A 22,620-nucleotide genomic window follows, 5' to 3' on the forward strand; every position below is an offset into this window, starting at 1 on the left:
CTACTGTGGTGAACTGCTGTATTCCTGATTACCTGGTTCCACCCTGTCCTGTGACTGTACCTGTGGCCCTGCCCTCTTTGACCTTGTATAAAGCCTCTAACACCTTGACCCTTCCCTAGAAAGCCTGCGTCATGACACAGGATGAGATCCCTGACTATTGTGAATAAAAGCTTGTAAATCAGTGACCAGTCTCAGCCTCTCAAGTTATTTATTACGTGTCACCTACCTACATCTTCCTTTTTCTAGCCCCCCCCCCCACCCCCACCACCCTATTCCCTTCCTTCTATCATAGGGCATCTTTGTCAGCCCTCTGCCCTTATTAGTTCTTAGCTCCGCCCTACCTGTATTCACCTATCACCTGCCGATCCGGTGCTCCTCCCCAACCCCTTCCCCACCTTCTTATTTGGGCAATTTACTTTTCATGAAGGGTTACAGGCCTGACACACTGACTGTCTATTGCTTTCCATGGATGCTGTCTGACCAGCTGAGTTTCTTCCAGTACTTGCTTTGTGTATTGTGGACTGAGACTCTGACTTCGATTTTTTAAAAAGATTTAAGATAACTAATCAAGTAAGGATGGGTGCAACTTAAGACTGGGAACATTTCCTCAAATTAGGCATTCATGTACTGTATATACATAGTGTTGGAGGTGATGGAAACCCTGGCATTTGGACAGTGCTTGCATAGCCTCAGAAAGACCCAGATCAATGTACCAGTCAATAAAGTACTTATATATGACTATCACCCCATGGTCTCTGTTACAATGTAGGGATTGAGGCAGCTAATTTGGTGATTGTAATGATATGGTTGTATGTACAGGCTCGCCCCACCTCCTGATGACATCCTCTCCTAGACTCCTCCCATGTGACCCAGGCCATAAAGGTCGAGTCCTCTCTTCCTCTCCTCATTTTCCCTAGCCTTAACCCAGGCCAGCAATCTCTAGTGTAATCATCCCCTCAGTCTTTGTCTCTGTGATTATTGGGGCAACTGATAGCGCCCAACAATGATCATAAGGAGCTACCTGCTAATGACAGTTTTTAGTGATTTTAGCTAAAATGTTAAATATAGACTAAACCTCTGTCTCTTTGAAATAGGGCCAGGAATTGTTTTCATCTTCCCACCCCCCCCCCCCCAACCCCATCCTGGAGTTTTGGTTTTCAATCTTAAAAGGTCAGTATTTGTGTTTGTGTAATCTATAGGGTAGTACTGCAGTATCAGCCAATGTTCAAACGCTTGATGTGAAATTTGAACCTGCAATTATCTGACTCAGGTGAGTGCCATAGGCAGTATATGAGAGAAGAGCTGGAATCAAATCAGGACTTGCTGGGGGGGAAAAAAAACCTCATCAGGTCAGGTAGCATCTGTGAAATCTCTCCAGCCAAATGGCATGAACATAGATTTCTCTGCTTTCTTTTAAACTTGCTCCCTTTTCTTTCCTCTTCCACTTTCCAGTTCTCCCCTCCCTTCCTCCTTACCCACCCAGCCATCCCTCCTCCTCCTCATTGCAGCTGTCCCCTCCCTCCCCTCATTCACTTATCATCTCCTGCGTTGGCCAACCCCCCACCAACTTTTTTGTTTGGATTCCTGCCTGCATTCTCTCATACCTTGATGAAGGGCCTAGGTCTAAATGTCGGTTCTGTATTTCTAACTTTTCTACATAAATGACACTGTTTGACCTGCTGAACTTCTCCAGCATTTTGTGTGTTTTTTTACTTCAACCACGGAGTCTACAGATTTCCATGATTTACTTCCAACAAAGATAACCTTTTGTGTCCAGAGCCCTTGAGAGGGATTGAGTGTATTGTAGAACAATATTTATTGCCCTTACAGTGACCTTCTGTGTATTTTGAGAATTTAGCTTAATTTCATATTTTCACATCTTCAATTTTTGCTTTTTTATGCTGGATGGTTGATAGAAATATCTTCACTGCTGCTTAATATCTTCACCATTGCAATTGAATGCATACTCATGTCCACACACATATACACATTGAAGGTCACTAAGAGCTCTGCGTAAGTGTGACCGACTGAATTTTAATCACCTCAATTTGTTTTTAATATATTTTTCTTATACTTTGAGGTGTCATTGATGGTTTAAGAGTGGTATATTAGTCGGCTGAATGTCAGCTGTGGTGGGTATGCCAGGAATGACTACGAATCCTGCAGTACGCTCTCTACAACTAATAGAATACTTCCAAGTAATTAACCACTGCAGCTGTGGAGCAGTTCTGGACAACTGGATGGCATGCAAAGGGTATGCGTTAAAAGGTCACAGGATACCAGATACCATAATAAATGCTTGGCAGTGAGCTACAAGCCAATAATCCCATCAGCCACTAATGCTATAAACCATTACATTGAAGCTTTGGCAGCTTCGGAACTTCAGCTGGGCTACTGTATTCAACAGCTTAAGATGAACAGAGTGAAATATCAATAATATTTTGTTTAATTTTCAGGCCAAATGGGGATGAGAAGAAATATCATACCTCAGAATCCAGATGGCCAAAGGTCAATTATGTACAGTTATCCATAAGAATTAATAAACCATTTCTTTGGCTGTTCTGAGGAGTCCTTTAGCAACACGTCTGACAGTTCATATATGGGCAGCTCCTATTACAACTTGGCTCACTTGTTCTGGCAGTAGATCCATCAAAGAGCAGTGCAGGTGCACCTGGAGAAGCAGCCTCTATCATAAGGTTTTGCAATGCCAGAGATGCTGGCTTTCAACTGAGGAATTAAACTGAGGCCCCATCTGCTTCTCAAATGGACATAAAGGGTGCAGAGATAGTACTTAGAGAAAAGAAATGACTTCTGTATGGTGCTCTGACCATCATTTATCCCGAAAAAGAGATTATCTCATTGTTTCTTGTGAAACCTGTTATGCTCAAATTTGCTTCTGAGTTTCTCAAAATTATAACTCTAAAAGCATTTTGAAGGCTGCAAGGTCATTTGGGATGACATGAGGATTTTAAAAATTTTTAAATTTTAAAAAGGCAAATTGTTAATCATTTATTATAAAGATTTGCACATAGCAAATGAATGACTTCCAAAAAAAATCACTCTCTCCTCATGAGCCACTTTGTCAAGTGAACAGATGATACCACTTTGCAAGGTAGTTCATCAAATATAAAGCTCTTTAAGGCTGCAGATGCTGGCATCTGGGACAATAAAAAAAACAATCTGTGGTGGAACTCAATGGGTTGAGCAGTATCAGAAGGAGAAAAAGAATAGTTGATGTTTTGGGTCAGAAACCTTCAAGACTATTGGTGAAGGGCTCCGACCCGAAACGTCGACCATTCTTTTTCTCTCTCTGATGTTACTTGACATGCTGGGTTCCTCCTGCAGATTGTTTTTGATAACGCTGTTTGTCCCCCCGAACTCTGGGCAACAATCCATCAGAGAAAACGTCACTGGTGAAGGAACTCATTGTCCACTCAGCTTCTGGTTAGATTGGAAAACCAGATGCTGCACATGTTCCTCGGACAAGTCATTCCATCTCATAAATGGAATCTGAAATAACTGATGCTGACAAGTTATTGCTAATGGGAATATTCAGATTTGTCTTCCAGATATTTATTTTTATCCTCTGTATCAATTCTGGTGCTCAGTTTGCCTTGACCCATAATTAACTGAGATTATCAATGAGACTGCACAGTAACAATCGATTTAAAGTGAAGTACATAGAAGAATTGTAAGATCTGAGATCTAAATAGTTTGTACCTTTGAAGTTATGCAAATGCTAGCTCATGACCCCAGGGTCACAACCACCATATGAATTTGGAGATTTCTCCCCAAGTCTTGCACATGCTGAATGCAGGTGAGGATCATTTCTGAGTGATGGGGGCATCAAACAGAAGGGCAGTCATTCACCACTCTGCTTACTTAGTGGTTCCACCCTGAGAAAAGTAGCAGACAGGCTAATTTCTCTGATTCACTGATTAAACAAAGTTTTATAGAACGTGGAGGAAAATAATTAGAAAACATCAGTTGATAATTCGCTGAACAATGTAATGAATCACCCAGGACAACAGTTAGATTAAATGGTTCATGTTTATTTTTATTTTGTTAGTTAATCTCCTATTGTGCTGGAGACTAAACATGGCAGTATTACAGTCAGAAGGAGCAGGTTTATTGGTCACAGTGTCCAGATGCCCAATTCATCACCTCATTTAACAAGAATGGGAAGGTGTGAGGAGCAGTTAAACAAAACAAGATGACAACACATTTCAGTACACATCCTTCACTCTGCAGAGGTATACAAGAGGTGTACCACCAGACCGTAGTAATGAACCCAATTAACAATATATAATATAACAATATATATTTACTCTTTAAAAATATACTTCAGTCAGATGGCTACTTCTGTACAACTACAAAAATAAAAATTTATATAAATAACTTATATGGCATACAATAGTTTAACTGATTACATATACCCAACAACCAAAAAAAGCCCCCATGAACAGATTCGATTTTTTTCATGTGGTGGGTATATATTTTCTTTTCTGCTACAGTAACTACAGTTTACAAGATTTTATTTCACAGAAAGAAACAAGACATGTTTTCTACTGGATCCTACAATTAAAAGTTTATTTTCCTTTTCTTCAACCACCCCTTCACACTTTAGACAGATACAGCATTTATCCACTGACAAAATATTTTTTTCTCAATTTGAAGCAGCCCCTTTTGCTTCAACACATTTGTAAAAAAAATCAAAAGAGAAAATAAAAATATAATTCCCTGCATTTGTTGGACGGGCAGTGATTAGGACCAATCACAGCAATGAATCCTTAAAACTCTGAATCGCCCAACTGTGCACATGATTGGATAAAGGATGTAAACATTGATCTAGTATCTGCAGGCACAATAGAGTATTTCTGTGCTGCGGTTCTCTAGTAATTGGCAGAGTGAAGTATTATAGTTAACAAGATTTCTCAGTGCTTTCTCACTCCTATACTCTAAACCATTAATCACAAGCCACTTGGAAGAGATTTGGAATGTTTTCTTGCAATCATTACTGTCACTATGAACCTTACCCAGTAGACCTGGCGGCCCTCCACAGGAATGGAAAGCTATCAAGGCCAGAAAGGGTTTCTTGCTACTCCAGGGATTATTAAAGGATCTATAAGATTACAATGGGTTGGTGAACTCACAGATATACCATTTCTGTTTCTGTATGCAAAAAATATTTTCTATTCCCATAAGACATTTACAGTTGACTTGGCTGAAACAGTCTTTCTGAAGTGGGAAAGGGTGATTTTGCTTTTCCAGGGGATCCTACAAGAAGGAGTATTTTAAAGCTGTAATTGAAGGAACAATATAATAGATGTTTATTACTTATTAATTGAAAACATTGCATTGATTTTCTAGAAATATTCATTTAAATTCTAGATGAGAAATTGGGCAGCCCTATTGTAATTAGCTCTGGTGTCATATTGCAGTAAACAGCTTGGAAAGGATAACATATTCAATTATCATTTTTGTGAATGTTAAACTTTTTTGTAGCAAATTGAAAACCAGGACATATTTGAATAAGTTCAAACAGCCAATGAAGGAAAAGTACCCATCTGATGGATCAAGGCTGTAAGGGAGTCTAATTAAGATGTTCTTCCAAGTAATTGGGCTTGTCAGTAGTTAACTAAATGGGATCCAAGTTACACTGCCTGAGGAAGATTAAGGGAGCAGGACACAAAACATGGTTGGCGTAGCAGTTAGTGCAACGTCTTTACAGCAGCAGTAAGGTTTGAATCCCGCACTGTCTGTAAGGAGTTTGCACGTTCTCCCTGTGTCTGCATGGGTTTTCCTGGGGGCTCTGGTTTCTTCCTACTATTCGAAATGTACTGGGAGGTTGTAGGATATTGAGCAGCATGGACTCATGGGCCAAAATGGTCTGTTGCCATGCTGTATCTCTAAAAATCTTTTAACAACTCAGCAAAATAACAAAGCTGGTAGAGGGAAAATACTAAAAAACTGAAGCACTCAGTTTGATTCAAACTAATGATGGTTTACGGTAAATGAATGTTAAATTGCCCAGTTGAGATGGGTAGAGGGCAAATATCAACCTCACCATCTCTGCTGTTCGACAAATCCTATAGATTCCAAATTGTATGAGTTCAGTGCACGATCCAGAGCAATATGGGTAAATACCTGTGACAAACACGGTTTTCTTTTCCACATTGTACAAAAATATAAATAGAACACCTCCAACAACAACAAACAAAACTATTAATTTAAAACACTTTCATTCATTCATTTTACTGGCTATGAGTTTCCACTCTCCTCAGTCTGGTTAGGAAAAAGAGCATTTGGCACTTAAAATGGTAGCATTGAAAAGAATGATTACATGTGCATGAAAAATACACACGAGGAAAATGACGCAAGAGACATTTCCAACACATTCAGCAACTGGGTAAGAATGTTTTGGATGAAACCTCAACATCTCACTCTTTTGAGAGGCAAGGACGGGCTTCCTCTGAACTAGGTCTAAGCCTTATTCAGTCCACCATGTATGTCATTATCCGAATACATTACCACTTTTGGTGGGAGAGGTAACATGCAAACTAGTGGGATATTTATTGTTATTATTTTTAAAGTAATCAACATTTGGAAACTTGCAGGTGATTTCCAAAATTCCTGTTGTCTTTTTTATATAGGAGAGAAAATTCAGATCAATCTGATACTGGGAGGGGAAGACTGCGGTGCACATCTTAGTAACAGATCTCAGTGTGGCATCAGGAGTAGCCTAGAACAGGGCTGCAAATTAGGCACATCGCTATTTGCATTAACATGTGACTGATATGTTCTTTGAGCAAATGGAAGACCAAACATGAAAAGTCATTGAATGGAGGTGGAATGCTGGCCAAAATGCTAACCCCTTCAAGTGTGTTATATTTCGTCCACCTTATGCTAATGTCACAGACCCAGAGAGGCTATTTGGGCCGAAAATATGCACACGAATTAGTTTTAAAAGTTTCTCACAGGCACAAATGGGGACATAAAAGGATGTGACTGGTCAATCCAGTGTCACCAGTGTGGAAATGTGTTCTCTCAATCTCGGAGAAGGAAAAATACACTTACAAATGATCCAATTAAGTAGATGGAAGTGCAAAATGAAGAAAAAAAGTCACAAACTCATTGTGATCAATAATAGTTAACATCCTGTATGGTCTACTGGCATTCTAGCACTTCTAGTGACAGTGAAAATAATGCTAAGTACCCTCAAATCACATTAATGAATGGTGACAGAACAGCCCAAGCTCCTGATCCACAGCAGAAGAGATGGTGCATGGCATTTAAATCACTTCAAAAAAAGCTTAAATGGCCCTAATTGTTCAACTAATTAATGCACTAACTTGCTGAGCTCTTTGGATCATGAGCTGATTCACTGAACATGCTAAATTAGCTAAGATCACGGTGAGACTGTTAAAACATAACGCAGCTCCCCTGGGCAAGCCGAGGAAATAGGTCACATGGATCAATGTTTTGTGCCAGTTGTTACACTCCACTTGAGCTTTATCCCACTATACCTCATTTTCCCTTGTATTTATAATGTCATCAAAATGACCATTAGTTCGGTTTTATTTGCTAATGCTGTTGACCTGGTACTTCTCCAATGTGATCATACTTGTGCCATTCCCTGGGTAAAAATACAAAATCTAATACTGGAATTTTTTTTGAGTGTGTGGTGACCCCCCCCCTCAAAAATGGAAATATTGATGTGTCTACCCTTACAAACTCTTCTGTAATTCTATAGGTCTCCATCATTCAGTCTTCCCTGTTGCAGGGAAAAGCCAGCTCAGTGCAAAAATTCTCAAGGGTTACTTCATCAGATCGAATATCACAACCTCTGTATGTATATATGTGTGTCAGATGAGGCAGGACTTAAGTTTAATCGGGATCTCCACATCTAAAAACTTGCTGACACTCAACTGTCACCAGTCATACATGGAAGAATGCCATATGGAAGAATGCTGAAGGGCACTTATGGGACTGTAGCTCAGCAAGGAGAAGCGGTGGGGGGGTGGGGGGAAGAAACTTAATGATGATGTAAAATTGATGACATTATAAAGAATGTAAGCATTTTTTGGAGTCCAAGAGCATATTTTAAATTTTGCTTATTTTCAAATTAAGCGACTTTCTTTGAAACTTTGGTCACATCAATGCACAAAGGACACTTTAGGGAAATTATTCACATTCAAGTTGGAGTTGAGAAACATTTACATATAATGGAAAAACATCATGATTTCCAGAGCATGGGAGGGCTTATCAATTTCCTGTTGTCATCCCTTACATTCTTCTCCCTTGTATTCAGAGACAAGGCTGCATATTAATCATTTTGACAGGGATGAATCTTAATACATTAAACTGCAGTGAATGAAAAGCCCAAGAATTTTCTTTAGGTACAACAGCTCCCTATAAATTCCTCTATGTAGCTATTATGTTTCTCACACATAGTTAAAGAGCAATGTCATTTTCTTTGTCAACTTTCTTTCCTTCCTTCCCGAAGTTTTCCCTGCTGTGCTGTGGCTCCATGCAAGTCAGCCATCCTTCAGCAATTTGCTCATTTGTGTGTTTTGATGATGCGCTTGAGCAGGGTGTTTGCTCATGGGCCATCATTGGTGAACTCATTCCCACCTTCCCCAAGCCTGTCCACTTCTGTCAGGATCTCCAAATAAAAATCGGTACCAAGAACACCCAATAATCAGAAAGCAGGAATACCCTTTCTGCAGCACTCTCCAACTACGTCTTACATTATCTAATTTAGCAAATGTCAGGCTTGGATTTGAGACTGTTCTGTATCATAGAAAATTGGTCACCGAGCCATCAAGGAAGTTAGATGAACATTTCTGCAGCTTCAGTCAAAATGAACAACCCAAAGGGCCAACAATTACTAATGGTCATTTTGTAATCGTAATATCTCATTGCCCCATGCTACTAATTTTTTGGTTCTTGGATTGCCTGTGACATGAGCAAGTGGGGAAATTAATTCAATGGAATCAGGGTATAAAGAGAGAGAGAGAGAGAGAGAGAGAGAGAGAGAGAGAGAGAGAGCTGAACTGGGATTTATTTTGGGCTAATAAATTATTTTAAGTGAAATTATTGTAAATCCTGAATATTCCCACACACAGACCTGTGAGGAAAGCAAATTACATCTGTAACCACGGTAATCTATCTGAAATTTTAAAAAAAACCTTCTTTCATGGTGACTAGGTACTTGCATAGAAAGAAAATCCTGACAGGACAGGGAATCTAATCTATATAAATTTTTAAGTTTTAAAAAGCGTAGCAGCAAAATAATCAAGCAATTATCATTTATCTGAACCCAAAGTTACAAAAAAATTCTCTTCATTGTACACAGTCTACACATCTTAGAATTTTGACTCTGAACTTTCCGGTGCTTTACACAGTATATAATACAGAAGTATACAGTACATCATTAAATAGGTTTGTTTCATTTTGATTTTTTTAGTATTAAAATATATTTAAACACCAACTTAATATTTTAATATAAATCTTCCTGTCTCCAACATGAGGTTTATGTACATAGGCAGTTTTGCACATTTCTTGAGCCAGAGGATATCGGGATATGGGATGGGTTGGGGCGATGATGGGAATAAAAGCATTCTTTGGTTGCCACATTCATTTGAGGCGACCTGCAGAAAAATAAAGTGAATGAATGATATGAATATCAGTGATGTAGAGTCAAGCACAAAAGCTATGAGACACTACATTTGGCATTAACACAGTTGTCATTCTATTTAATTAAGTGGATTGAAAATAATTTAAGCAAGTGAATTAATATAATCCTAATTTATACAAAGCAATAGAATTGCTATTATTTTGCTTGAATTCTGGCAGAATCTGTACTTTGGAACCATCACTTTACAATCTAGGCATTCTGTATGGTTGGGATTAATGTGCAGTTGTTTTAAGTAGCTTAAAATGTCTGTGCCATCACTGAAAATAGAACAATTCAAAACTTTCCTGAGCTTCCCCCCGCCCCCCCCCCCCCTGCGTCACCACCCCCTCCCCACCCCCCCCCCCCCCGCCACCTCAATCATTTTCTACTGATCACAAAACAGAAATCCCACTGGGGAGATCTAAATTAATGTAAAGAAAACAGTCAGCGTACTGATAATATAAAAAAAAGATGCGCACCTTTTGTGCTAAACGACCTGAATGGTTCAATAAAATGTATAAAGTCTGGTACTGAGTCATACTGAGATAAGGAACCGATAATGAATGAATTTGATATCTTTTAGATGATAGCAATGATTGATATTGATCAATTGTATTTCATTTAGAGTTCACTCTTGTGGTATCCCTGGAGATTTAAGTGAAGGGCAGAGATAATTACCTAATGCCTTCTTGGGGCTTCCATGTTCCTTACTTCACATTCAGCATCCTGAAGTTCAAAAAACTCCAGTTTGGAGTCTATTGTTTTCTCATGATTCACATACGAGGAAGGTATGTGCAATTCTTCAAAGCAATCAGACTCACTGTCCTCAAAACCTTCATGTGTGTACCCTTTAAATGTCTGTGATGCACTTGGGTGTACAGAGAGCGTCACTGATGTGGTGGCAGTCACTGTAGTGAAAGGGTTACTGGGTCCAGCCACACCGGTGGAGTATGCTGGAAGTGAAGTCCTAGGATGGTGAGTCCTATTGTTGCGAGACCTATGTTGACTCCGTAAGGAACTGGCAGGCTGGATGGGTTGAGAAACATTTCTGCCGTGCAGTCCATTGTTAGTGACTTGTTGCCTCCCTTCTCCTGCTGCTTTATTTAAGTCTTGAGGTTCTTGCCAGGCTAGTTGAGAACTGACAGAATCAACAGTAGATTGAGGTGGTACTTTTGTGTTTAAATTATTCTTTTTGTGTGATGAATCCTTAATATCCTTGTATGGCTTCACAATCTGTTGGAAAACATTTAAAAAATTATTGCTTATGCATAGTTGAGTTTTTCATTCAAGTGTGCTTATTAGGCAGATATATGAACTAAAACTAAAAATAATACAAAAGGATTATCTTTAAGGTCTCTGGTTTATTTGCTTAATATTAGTCATCAGTTGGAGTGAAGTTTACAAAACAGCCTTCAAATGCAGAACATGTATCCAAATGGTAAATCTGAATGATCATTTTCCAAAATCTGAAGATAAAAGTTAAAGTACAAAATTATCAGTTGATTGGAACTTTTCTCTGTTAAATGTGAAGGAAAAGATCTGAGCCAAATTCAACCAGTCTTCCTCCAGCCTTCTGAAGAAGAGCCCAATTAAAAAAAAACATTTTAAATGTTAAATTTTAAATGGCATTCAGTCACTTTGCACAGTAGATAATGGCAATTCTTGAGAGTATCTCTGAGGATAAAAACATTGCTTGTTTTGGTTAGTGCTCTAGAAAGCAAATTCATCTGCTCTCTCTTTCTTCTCAAAATCAAGATAGGTGTATCTTTCTTTTGCTTTTCTTTCTCTGACTTTAAAGAGGCGCCCAACAATTTCTGCTGATGGTGAATCTAAAGCAAATTTCATGCAATATTCCACCTGGTTTATTACATGACAATAAAGGAATCTTACTTTTCCATGTGCAACTTGGGCAGCACAGTTGGCATAGCGGTTAGCCAACGCCTTTACAGCGCCAATGAACAGGACTGGGGTTTGAATCCTGCGCGGTCTACAAGGAGTTTGTACATTTTCCCCATGTCTGCATGGGTTTCCTCCCACCATTTGAAACGTACTGGGGGTGTAGGTTAATTGGGTGTAAATTGGGCAGGACGGACTCGTGGGCCAAAATGGCCTTTAATGGTGCTGTATGTCTAAAAAAATGTTTTAAAACTTGACTGGAGGTGAGGTTTGGAATCCACTACTTACAGGTTTATACATTTTTGTACATCAGTGTTTATAATACTAATTCAATTTAGACATAGAGCACTATAACAGGCAAATGTTTCAGTTTCCTTCATCCTTGGCAGATTCTTAACAAAGGCTGTGGTTAGCCCATTATAAAGCATCCACATTAATAGCCCATCATTTTCAACTGCTATCAAAATGCCAGGAAAAACTGTAACTTGATTGGCAATGAAATGACTTACTGTGACTCGTGGGAAATTGGAATTGTTTCCAGACTCCACCAGTATCTGTGAGTGAGTTGGTGGGATGATGTACGCACTCTGGTCAAAGTGTGGCAAGTCCTCCTCACTGATACCAGAAACTGTGGTTTCCGAGTAATATTCGGAGTCGGAAGATTCGGAAAACATGCTCTGCTGCTGAGGAAATGAATGGACGTAGAAGCCGTGATGGTTCATGGGTGGAGGAATGGGCTCAGGAGAAGGGGTTGGCAATTGATTGCCTCTATCTGCTGGTGTGACCTATAAAAAAATCAAAGGGATCAATGTATAAAGATGAGTTAGCCCCATAAATTAGGCATTCTCAGCAGCTTTAATTTGGGTTTTTAGAACAATGCCATCTGGTACAGGCCCATCTGCCCTTCATTTTGTGCCAACTACTGTATTCGTGCCAAAAAAATTAAACCTTTTTTATCTTGTAACTCTCTATTTTTACTTTCATCCATGTGCCTGTCTAAGAGTCTCTTAACCACCCCTAATACTTCAGCCTCCACCATCAACCCAGGCAAGGCATTCCAGGCACCCACAACTCTGTGTAAAAAAAACTTATCCTAGATGTCTCCCCAAAATGTTCTTCCCTTCACTTTGTATAGATGTCCTCTGGTGCTTGCTATAGATTTGAAATAGATGTCTCTAGGGACTGGTTATATCCACAATGGTTCCCTTGGTAATTTTTCCTCATCCATTTTTGCTATTTTCCTCTCCATTGTTATCTTCTATAGATTCTGAGAAGAGTCCACTACTTATTCTTTCAAATTAGAATTTAGTTGAAATAAAACAATGTCCTGAGGATTCCCAGCATCATGACCACAACCCATAGGTGGAAATAAGAACAAATATGCATCCTGACCCCCCTCCCCAACAGCACCCAACATTTCTGAATGACTAGATTTAGGAAAAAACAGCACTGAGAATTGTAACCTTATGCCAACAGTTCATCAAAATCCTTGCGTTCAGTCTCGCTTGGTATTGGAACTGTTGCAGTAGTCGGCATTTAACACCATTATCCCCTCAAAACTGTTCAGCAAACTCCAAGACCTGGAAGTTAACACTCCACTGTGTAATTGGATCATGGATTTCCTCTCCTCCAGACCATAATCAGTGAAGATTGGTAAGAACATCTATTAGTACCAGAGCACCACAGGGCGGTGTTCTACTCACTTTACACCTACGACTGTGTGGCTCAAAACAACAATAACACCATCTATAAATTTGCCGATGATACCATGGTAGTGGGTTGTATAAAGGAAGGGGATGAGTCTAATACAGGATGGAGATTGAAAACTTGGCTGAATGGTGCACCAACAACAACCTTGCGCTCAATGTCACCAAAACTAAGGAGCTGATTGTTGACTTCAGGAAAAGAAAGCCAGTGATCATTGAGGGATCAGAGATGGAGAGGATGAGCAAATTTAAGTTCTTGTGAGTCACTATCTTGGAGGATCTTTCCTGGACCAAACACACCAATGGCATCTTGAAGAAAGCCTGTCAGTGCCTCTACTTCCTCAGGAGTTTGCAGAGGTTTGGTATGACACCAGAAACCCTGGAAAATTTCTAGAGATGAGGTGGAAAGTGTGTTGATCGGCTGCATCATGGTCTGGTAAGGGAACAACAATAACCCTGAAGCCCTCCAGAAGGTAGTGGACACAGCCCAGGACATCACAGGCAAAACCTTCCCCACTCTTGAGTACATCTACAGGGAACGCTGCCGTCGGAGAGCAGCAGTAATCATCAAAGACCCTCACCATCCAGCACATGCTCTGTTCTTGCTGTTGCCATCAGGAAAGAGGTATAGATGCCACAAGACTCACACCAGCAGGTTCAGGAACAGCTGTTTCCCCTCTACTATCAGACTCATCAATGATAAACTCAATCAGAGACTCATTTAAGGACTCTTACTGTGCACTTTATTGATTTTCTTTTCCTTCTCTCTATTGCACCATCAACTTGTTTGCATTCGTTATCTGTTTACAGTTCTTTGTTTGTTTACACGTTTAATGCTGTTTCCAGTTTATTTTTTGTACCTCCAATTAGTGGTAGTTCTCCTGCACCAGCAGGGAAAAGGAATCTCAGAGTTGTATGTGATGTCATGTATGTACACTGACAATAAATCTGAAATCTCTCGTCCTGCTCACACTATGGTCAGGTCTGGATGGCCTGCCTCCAGTTGACAAAGCTAACCTGACCCAGCACATTCATAACCATCTCTGAGGCACTAAGTTACACGCAGAGCGGTATATATTCTGGAATGATTAGACTATAACCTCATCATTGGGTTCATACCATTTGCCAACAAAGTGACAGCTAACAGGGGATAACTAACAAGGGTTTAACTTAATTGTGGAGTTCAGAAAAGGTCACAAATTTAGCAGAATTTGCAGAACCCCAAGACATAATTTCAGTCCAGTTACAAACTTTCTGTGCTCATTCTGTGGATTTGCTACAAACGTGAATTTGTAACTCATTTAAAAATGGTCTGCTTCCAATTATATTAATTACACTCACTGGTTGAAGCCCTTGTAACATGAAATTCAGTTTTCAATCCAAAAGAATCCAAATCTTGTTAATCAAACATAAACATGCGACTCAAATCAATTTAAATTTGTTGCTTGGAAAATATTCAGACAAACTGAATAGAACTTACAATTTGAGAGAAAGCACTGGGAATTAAAGGTGGCATTCAGGAGCAAGTCAAAAACATTACAAGTAGTACATGTTGTAGAACATTTGTTTCATCTTTTTTTTAAATTGAGAAGTGACCAACCAGCAACATACTGTGAGAAGTGTTGCAATAAGGCCTTGTCTATTTCATAAAATATATTTATGATGGATTGAAGTAAATGCAGTAGTGTTATAGTGAATCATTAATTGAAATATTTTTACAGTTTCTTAAATACTAAATTAATGACATTTTATTTCAAGGCCTTTTACATAAGAGAGTACCACATTAAAAATGAATGTGATAAAAAGTCACTGTATATGTGTGAAAAGAAATAGTGTATATCATGACTAATGTGATTTATGGTGTGAAAAAAAAAAAAAAAAAAAAAAAGAATGTGATGATATACAGGTACTCCCCAACTTATGACTGTAATTGGAACTGAAGGATCGGTTGCATTTCTGATTGGGTCTATGTCAGAATTGTGCTTTGGTTTAAAAAATATAAAGAAAAAAAAATTACGTAGTTTATGTTGTATTTTAAAAAATATAACAGGGATACAGGGCATGTAACAGCTGAAATGTGTGAGCTTATGTTGTTAGTCGGCTTCCTGGAGTCCATAGATGGGCGCAGCCATCTTGATTCATGTGCGCATGCCTTTAGTTGGCGCATGCACGGTGGGTTTGCATATTGGACTTTGGTTGGCGCATGCACGAGGGTTAAGCATCCTAACGATACTGAATTTGCACCTTTAACCCCTGCGCATGCGCCAACCAAAGACTCACGCATGCACAGAGGAATCAAGATGGCCGGGCCCAGCCTACAGACCTCAGGATGCAGACTAATTAGGTAAGTACGCAGATTTTGGCTCTTACATGCCCTGTATCCCTGTTATAGTTTGTCAAATACAACATAAACGGCGCCAATTTTATATATATATTTTTTTAAACAAATTTTGCATGTGCGGACGGACACATGTCACATCAGTCGCAAGTTGGTATAAAGATCCAAGGCTTATTCCAGATGATAAAATGTACCAGAAAGTGCCATGTAAATGAAGAGTAACTGGATGTAAATAAAACAACATAAACCATCTGGATCATTACAGGTGTCATGCAAATCTAGGCACTGATCCAAAGGAACATAGAAGTGAGTAAGCATCAAAGTATGTCACTTTGTTTTTTGAGTTCTTTATTAGAGATGGGGCCCTACATAGTCATCAAAGGATGCTGTCTGTCAGAAAGAGACAAGAATTTTCCAAATAAAAGATATCTTTTCAGCCACAAACAAATTCAGGGAGTGCATGCCTCACTCATTAGGCCGTTGAGCTTCCTGCATTTAACTCTCCATGCACCCAGTGAAATGAAACCTGCTATTACTGATTAGGATAAGGTTGGAGTCGATGCAGAGCAGATGGAAACATCCAGACCCCTAAGGAAAATGAGTTGTGCGTGCTAGTCTGGGGCATTGGTCAAATCCAAATACTGATCTTCAAAATTTGTCATCCTGCTCCGTGGCCACTTCCACAAAACAAATCAGAATGGAAATTTACATGAACAAACTCAACGCAGGCTGGGTAAAAATGAAGAATATAAATACTCTCACCAAAAAAACAGTTAGTATCAATGTTGCAGTTTGAATACGATTTTGCTAATATATGTCACTGCGGATGTCAGGAAGCCAGGCCTTGCCCATTGCATCTATACAGGGAAGAACCTGAACCAAGAGTCTTGCCACAGAGACATGACCATGTGGGTCTAGACGCTCACAGAGGTGAGACTGGAAGGAGCAGCAGATTTTCTTCACTGATGGACTTCAATGAATCAGGTGGTTTTCAAAATCATTTGATAGCTTTCATTGTTACATTTCACAATCCCAGCTTTTTTATCCCAGACCTTGAAACTCCTGTCACCCAATTAATGACCCAAGGTTCTTGATTTTGGCCTCATATTTTAAGCCTGATTCTACTGTACCCTTATTTTAGTCTGATTGATTTTGACCATCACTCCTGTGATATTATGTGCCACAAGCTCCCTGTATACAGGTTAATTCAAGCATTTACAAGGAAAATAACTCATTCTATTCCTAAGGCAAAGCAGGATCAATAATTCAAGACCATTCTGCTTACCTCAGCTGGAGGCCCAATGACTGACAGCAAAACAGGAAGTAGAACCAGACCATTGAGGATACCCAATATTGTTAATATGGTCAAAACTGCAAAGAAATACCTGCAAGCAGAGAACAGCAGTCAATATTGTTGGAAGACCAATATTGTTGTGGTTTCATTTTATTATTATCATAACATCTTTTGCTCATCAAAGTCAAGAATCAACTATCAAATCAAAACCAGTTGATCAGGCATATCCATAATAGCAAAAATATTGTACAGCAAGTTGAAGAATGGAAAGGGTGTGAGTGGGAATCTCTGGAGAATACGTCGATGGTTTGGCTCAGATCGGTGTGGAAGCTAATCAGATGACACCAAACCACTGAGAGGCATAAGGGAAAATTTCTATAAAGAGGATATTAGATTCCACAAGGTTAGAGGAGATGAAGAAAACTATGGAGATGGAATTTTAAGATAGAGGAGGTTAAGGTACTGTGTTAGTGGGTTGGTGAATCAGAAATTGTAGTTGGTGACTGAAGGGAAAACGTATTGACCACAATGTACTGTTTGGGTGATAATAACATGAGTCGGGGGGGGGGGGGGGGGGGGAGGGGAAGAGCAATGCTATTCATCTTTGTTAATCCTGATTAAATTGAGGTGAGAATATTAATGTTTTTCTATGAGGCTGCTCCCACTCCTAACACCTTACTCCAAGTCCATCTCTTTTGTCTTTGCATTGTGAACCTAGATGGCTTATTCCGTGATCAACTGCGAGTTACATCTCCTGTTGTGTAAGCAATTGGGAAAGGTTGTGAACGATTACGGCCAATTTCCCGTTTCAGGCCTGTTGGTCTGGAGGCATTAATTATAGAGCAAAGGGCCTCCACTGAAACTCCTCACTGTACTTAGAAGGATTAAGACATTTGGCTCAATTTCAAGTGAAATTCCTGAGCAAGAGGCTTAGTCCTATTCCCAGTGGCAGGCTCATCTATCATTACAGTCGCTGTACTTCCTGCACTCTGTGTGAGTATATGTGTGTATGAGAAAGAAGGGGAGAGAGAGAGAGAGAGAGAGAGGCTCAGCTCTATGCTCGCAAAATTCCATTCTCTTTTTCTAACTTTCCAAAAATGAAACTTGATTGACACAATTAATTACTCCTTCACAGAGATGCTCATTTTAAACCCCCATAAATAATGTAGAACTGAGCTGGAACTTTATTTTGTGAGTTCAAATAATTTCTCTGCAAATATAACTGATGAATATGTATTCAATACCCACACAAAACAAATTTGCAGTAAACTTTCAACCAATCAATGACAAGGTTGCCTTGTTAAAGCCCACCTTTATAAAGTAAGGTTAAAAAAAAACATTTCTTTCCAAAGCTTTGCAGTAAAATAGGGAAGCCTAATATTATTTTTCTCCCCAGTAATGGTCTCATGAACATCAATAATGTCCAAATAATAATTCTTTAGTGATGCCGGTTGAGGAACAAACATTGGACAGGATACTGGGAGAGTCAGTGCTTCCCTTCAAAGAGTGCCAATGGGATATTTAACATCCACCTGTAAGGCCAGCTAGGTCATGGTTTAAAGCTCATCAGATAGATGGAGCCAATGGATTACCATCTGGAGGATCTTTATTTTACTTTTGTTCTTGGTTTAATATCTTCTCTTAAGTGACTTGGTGATAATTTAAAATGTGTTGTAACCTTTCCCTTTAAAACACAGGGATTGTTGCAGGAAACCGAGAACTCAGGCACAGCTGCAGAACAGCAGGAACCTTCTTCTAGTCCTTACTGCCTTTTCAGCTTTAAAGCCTTTGAGCCCCATGTGTGCCGAGGAAGGCCAAGTGTTTATTTTACAACATAGTAAGATAAGCAACAATATGCATTACTTGGAATGCACAGGAATGGCACGCAACTCCAATGGAGCCCTACGATCTGTCTCCCTGCCTCATTGAAAACATCTTTTTTTGGCTTATAAGTTTCCACTGTGGCTTGGTTATGTCTACGTCTATTTGAGAGAGGAGAGTGGGGGTGGGGTTTGTGTGCTAAAGAGGCGTTGGCATCTATTTTGTAGGCAAGAGACCAGCAACAACAGGCAGATAAAACTACTTTGAAATGATTTACTTGTCAACTAAAGATATGCTGACAGGAATTGACAAGTTTGTAAAATTAACTTCTCAAGCAGCATTCATCGCAGCTCTCTGAACCCAATCCACATGTCCACTTTTTGTGCCAATCTCCTGCTTACCCTGTTAAAAAAAATAGTTGTGGTCCTGGCTTGTAACAATGCTGATGAAACATTGAGCAAATAATTCTTGTACTAAAGCTAATGCTGAAAAGTCAAACTAACTCTCAATCTGCTGGCTCTCTTGGTGCCAGAAAATTCACTGGATGGAATACTCTGCATTAACTTTTTGGTTCTTCATCAGTGGCTGTAGCTTTGGCTTTCTAACAATTCAGAGAGCAGACAGAGGAAAATGCTTTGCCCTGGCCTGTTTGACCCCCACAATTAGATCAGATTGTGGCCAGAACTGGAGAAGGCGGAATCTGCCACTACGAAACTGGGGCTCCGTTTGTTTAATTAGCCCCACCACCAAGGCTGCCCTTTGCTGCAAATCATCAATCAATAAGCTTCCACTTCCTGATGCCTGTCAGGTTAACAAAATCTGACTTGGTGTTTAACAGTGGCAAATGAGCATGTTTCTTAATCTCCCCCACCAAAAATAAAGACTTAAATTGCCACCCCGCTTTGCCCTGTATAACAAGAGGGGCCTCCTGGTAGAGCAATCAGACAAGCAAGCATCTTCTATTTATTTTACTTAAGCCAACAGTCTGAAAATCAATTGGTTGGCTTGTTTTGCAGGACCTCCAGGTAGGCGGCAGCATGTCAGAATCCTGTTGTTTATGCTTTCTATAACCTTTTCCATTCTGGAGAAAGCTTGCTGAAAAATGCAGAGTTTGTTCAGCTGTTTATGGTGCATGCACCAAAGAAGAAATATTTACAACAACTTCCTTACACTAACCCACACTATCTGACTGGCTCTCTAAACAAGACCTCCCTGCTTGAAAGTCTACCTTGTGGTTCATTTAGTTCAATGTTTAAAATTTTTAAAAAGTCAGCTGGGGGTTTCAAAATAGTATCTCTGTTTCTCATCAGTTTTAAATGATGTGGAGTAGAAATTCCTCCCACTCACCCCACCCTCCTGCCATTTTATTTCAAACCTCCAATTCTTTCTCCTTATGCCTGGAATGGCACAGTTACCATAGCAGTTAATGCAAAGCTGTTACAGCACCAGAGACCCGGGTTCGAATCTGGCGCTGTCTGTAAGAAGTTTGTTCATTCTCCCTGTGTGTGCATGGGTTTCCTCCAGGCAATTCAGTTTCCTTCCACCCTCCAAAATGTACGGGGGTTGTAGGTTAATTGGGGTAGTGAGCACAGGCTCACGGGACTGTCACCATGCTGTATGTCTAAATTTAAAAAAAATATTCAAGGATACACAAACTGGAGCAGAAGAGGGTTCCAGGGCTTCTCAAGTCTGCTTCACTTTTCAATCAGACCATGCCTGCTCTGACTGTAGATCTCAACTCCATGTTCCTGCTTGTTCCCCAAAACCCTGGATTCCCCTGTAGACCAGAATTTATCATCATTTTCATTTAAGGGTCTGCTCTGATCACCTAAATGCCAGAGCCTATCCCTAATCCTTTGCCCCTACTTTTGTCTGGGCTCACTCAGAATTTGTTTTTATTTTAGTCAGTTGTTACCAACCTTTCTACCGCATGGTCCAATTTAGAAGTCACCTTGTAGGAGCATTAGACTCTAAAGCTCCATCTCCTCTCCTCATAGATTGCCAATTCAGCCACAACATTTTAATTGGTTATTCATATGTATGATCATTACTTGAATGGAACTAATAAGACTCAATACACTGAAGTGAAATAACCCATTACAACCTCACTGACAAAAGACAAAGGAGGAAAAACCCAACACCCAACCCCAACCAACCAATTTTCCCCTGCAACCGCTGCAACCGTGTCTGCCTGTCCCGCATCGGACTTGTCAGCCACAATCGAGCCTGCAGCTGACGTGGACTTTTACCCCCTCCAGAAATCTTCGTCCGCGAAGCCAAGCCAAGAACAACAGTAACCGCACTTCATGCACTCTGTTGGTTGTGGAGCACTTTGGGATATCCAGAGTTCATGAGCCTTACTATGTAAATGCAAATCTTTCTTTCCTGATACACGAATCACAAAGGTGATGGCCATGGCTCAGTGCTCGGGGTCTTGTCATCAGAAATTCAGAGAGCATGCCCACACTATGGGACTGTGCTTAAGTGGTGCTGAGTCATTGGAGGTGCTGTCATTCAGAGCAGATTGGTCGTTCAGGTGGCCACTAAAATTATTCAGGTGTTGCAGAAACGTGGCGGGAGGGGAGAGGGGAAGATCGCCTTGTTTTTGTGACTTCAAATAACAATGTGGAATATTGCATGCAATTCTGGTCACCCCATTACAGGAAGGATGGGGGAGTCTTCGGAAAGGCTACAGAAGAGATTTGCCAGGATGCTGCCTGTGAGTTATTGGGAGAGTAGGAGGCTGATCTGACAGAGGCGCATAAAATCATTGAGAGGGTGGACAGTCAAAATCTTTTCCCCAGTGCAAAAACACACCCCAGTGTGTTTAAGGTGAGGTAAGGAAGTTTAAGTGGGATGTGTGCAGCAAATATTTTTACACAGAGAGTGGTGGAGGCTTTGAACAGGTGGCCAGGAGTCGTCGTAGAAGCAGACACAATAATTGCATTTAAGACGCTTCCAGATAGACACGTGAATATGAAGTGGATGGAGGGCTGTCTATCAGGTGCAAGCAACAGATGTTTGGTTTGATTTGGGCATCATATTCAGCACAGAGACATGGGCCGAAGGGTCAGTTCCTGTACTTGACTATTCTATGTTTGAAATCAAATAAAAATGAAAAAAATCTACAGACACTGGAAATCTGAAACAAAACAGAAAATGCTGAAAACACTCAGCAGATTAGACAGGATCTGTGGACAGAAAAATAGTTAACGTTTCAGGTCTGAGATCCTTAATCAGAACACTAACAGATATTGTTTAATTTCTGCTTGTGGCAGCTACGTGGCCATGGTGTCTACACCACAATATTACTTCACAAACAGCAAAGGCTGAGATTGTAATAATCGTGACAGAAAATAAAACTTGTCTTTCACTAAAATATGCTGTGAGTTATAGTAAAGACCATTTAAAATGGATGAAGAACGAGATGACAATTACATTTTCTTTCATTTAGCATTGCTATTGCATTATATCCTAAATTTTAATTGACATTTCTCTTTGGCAAGGCATCTGGAATGGTGTCAAGTGGATATCAGTGACAGTTTCCAGTCTGCCATTGGATTGAAGGGTGCAAAAATTTTCAGCTGCATTCAGGTTTCTTCTGCATTCACTGTGGACGGTTCCAAAAAGATAAGCTGGTTTCCATCTCAATTGCTGGCTCTGCCCTAAGATAAGATCTCCCTGGAAGGGGGTGATAGAAGTTCTGTTCCAAATTTACATATCAGAAACTCTGGGTGCCCATCATTTCCAGTGGGTTCTGCCAGTTTTCTAGGAATGGATCAAAAGATTTTAATTCAAATTCACTTGGTTGCCAAAAAATTCATCAAGCAAATATCTAAAAAAAAGCATTCTTAGGTTCCCAACTTCTCTGCCCATTCTGGCTAGT

At 39.9% G+C, this 22,620-nt stretch overlaps 1 protein-coding gene across 1 annotated transcript in view; it reads right to left on the reverse strand.

Annotated features, from left to right (window-relative positions):
* Positions 1-4,031: 4,031 nt before the first annotated feature.
* ptch2 (patched 2) overlaps positions 4,032-22,620 on the reverse strand; it is a 132,281-nt gene continuing 113,692 nt past the window's right edge. The window contains exons 21-24 of the mRNA XM_069938870.1: positions 16,905-17,004; positions 12,085-12,360; positions 10,358-10,912; positions 4,032-9,653 (exon numbers count right to left, since the gene is read on the reverse strand). Of these exons, the coding sequence (XP_069794971.1) occupies positions 10,358-10,912; positions 12,085-12,360; positions 16,905-17,004 (931 nt within the window). The 3' untranslated portion in view covers positions 4,032-9,653. The remainder of the gene's footprint in view (positions 9,654-10,357; positions 10,913-12,084; positions 12,361-16,904; positions 17,005-22,620) is intronic.

Source organism: Narcine bancroftii, chromosome 5 (assembly GCF_036971445.1).
Source record: "Narcine bancroftii isolate sNarBan1 chromosome 5, sNarBan1.hap1, whole genome shotgun sequence".
NCBI lineage: Eukaryota > Metazoa > Chordata > Chondrichthyes > Torpediniformes > Narcinidae > Narcine > Narcine bancroftii.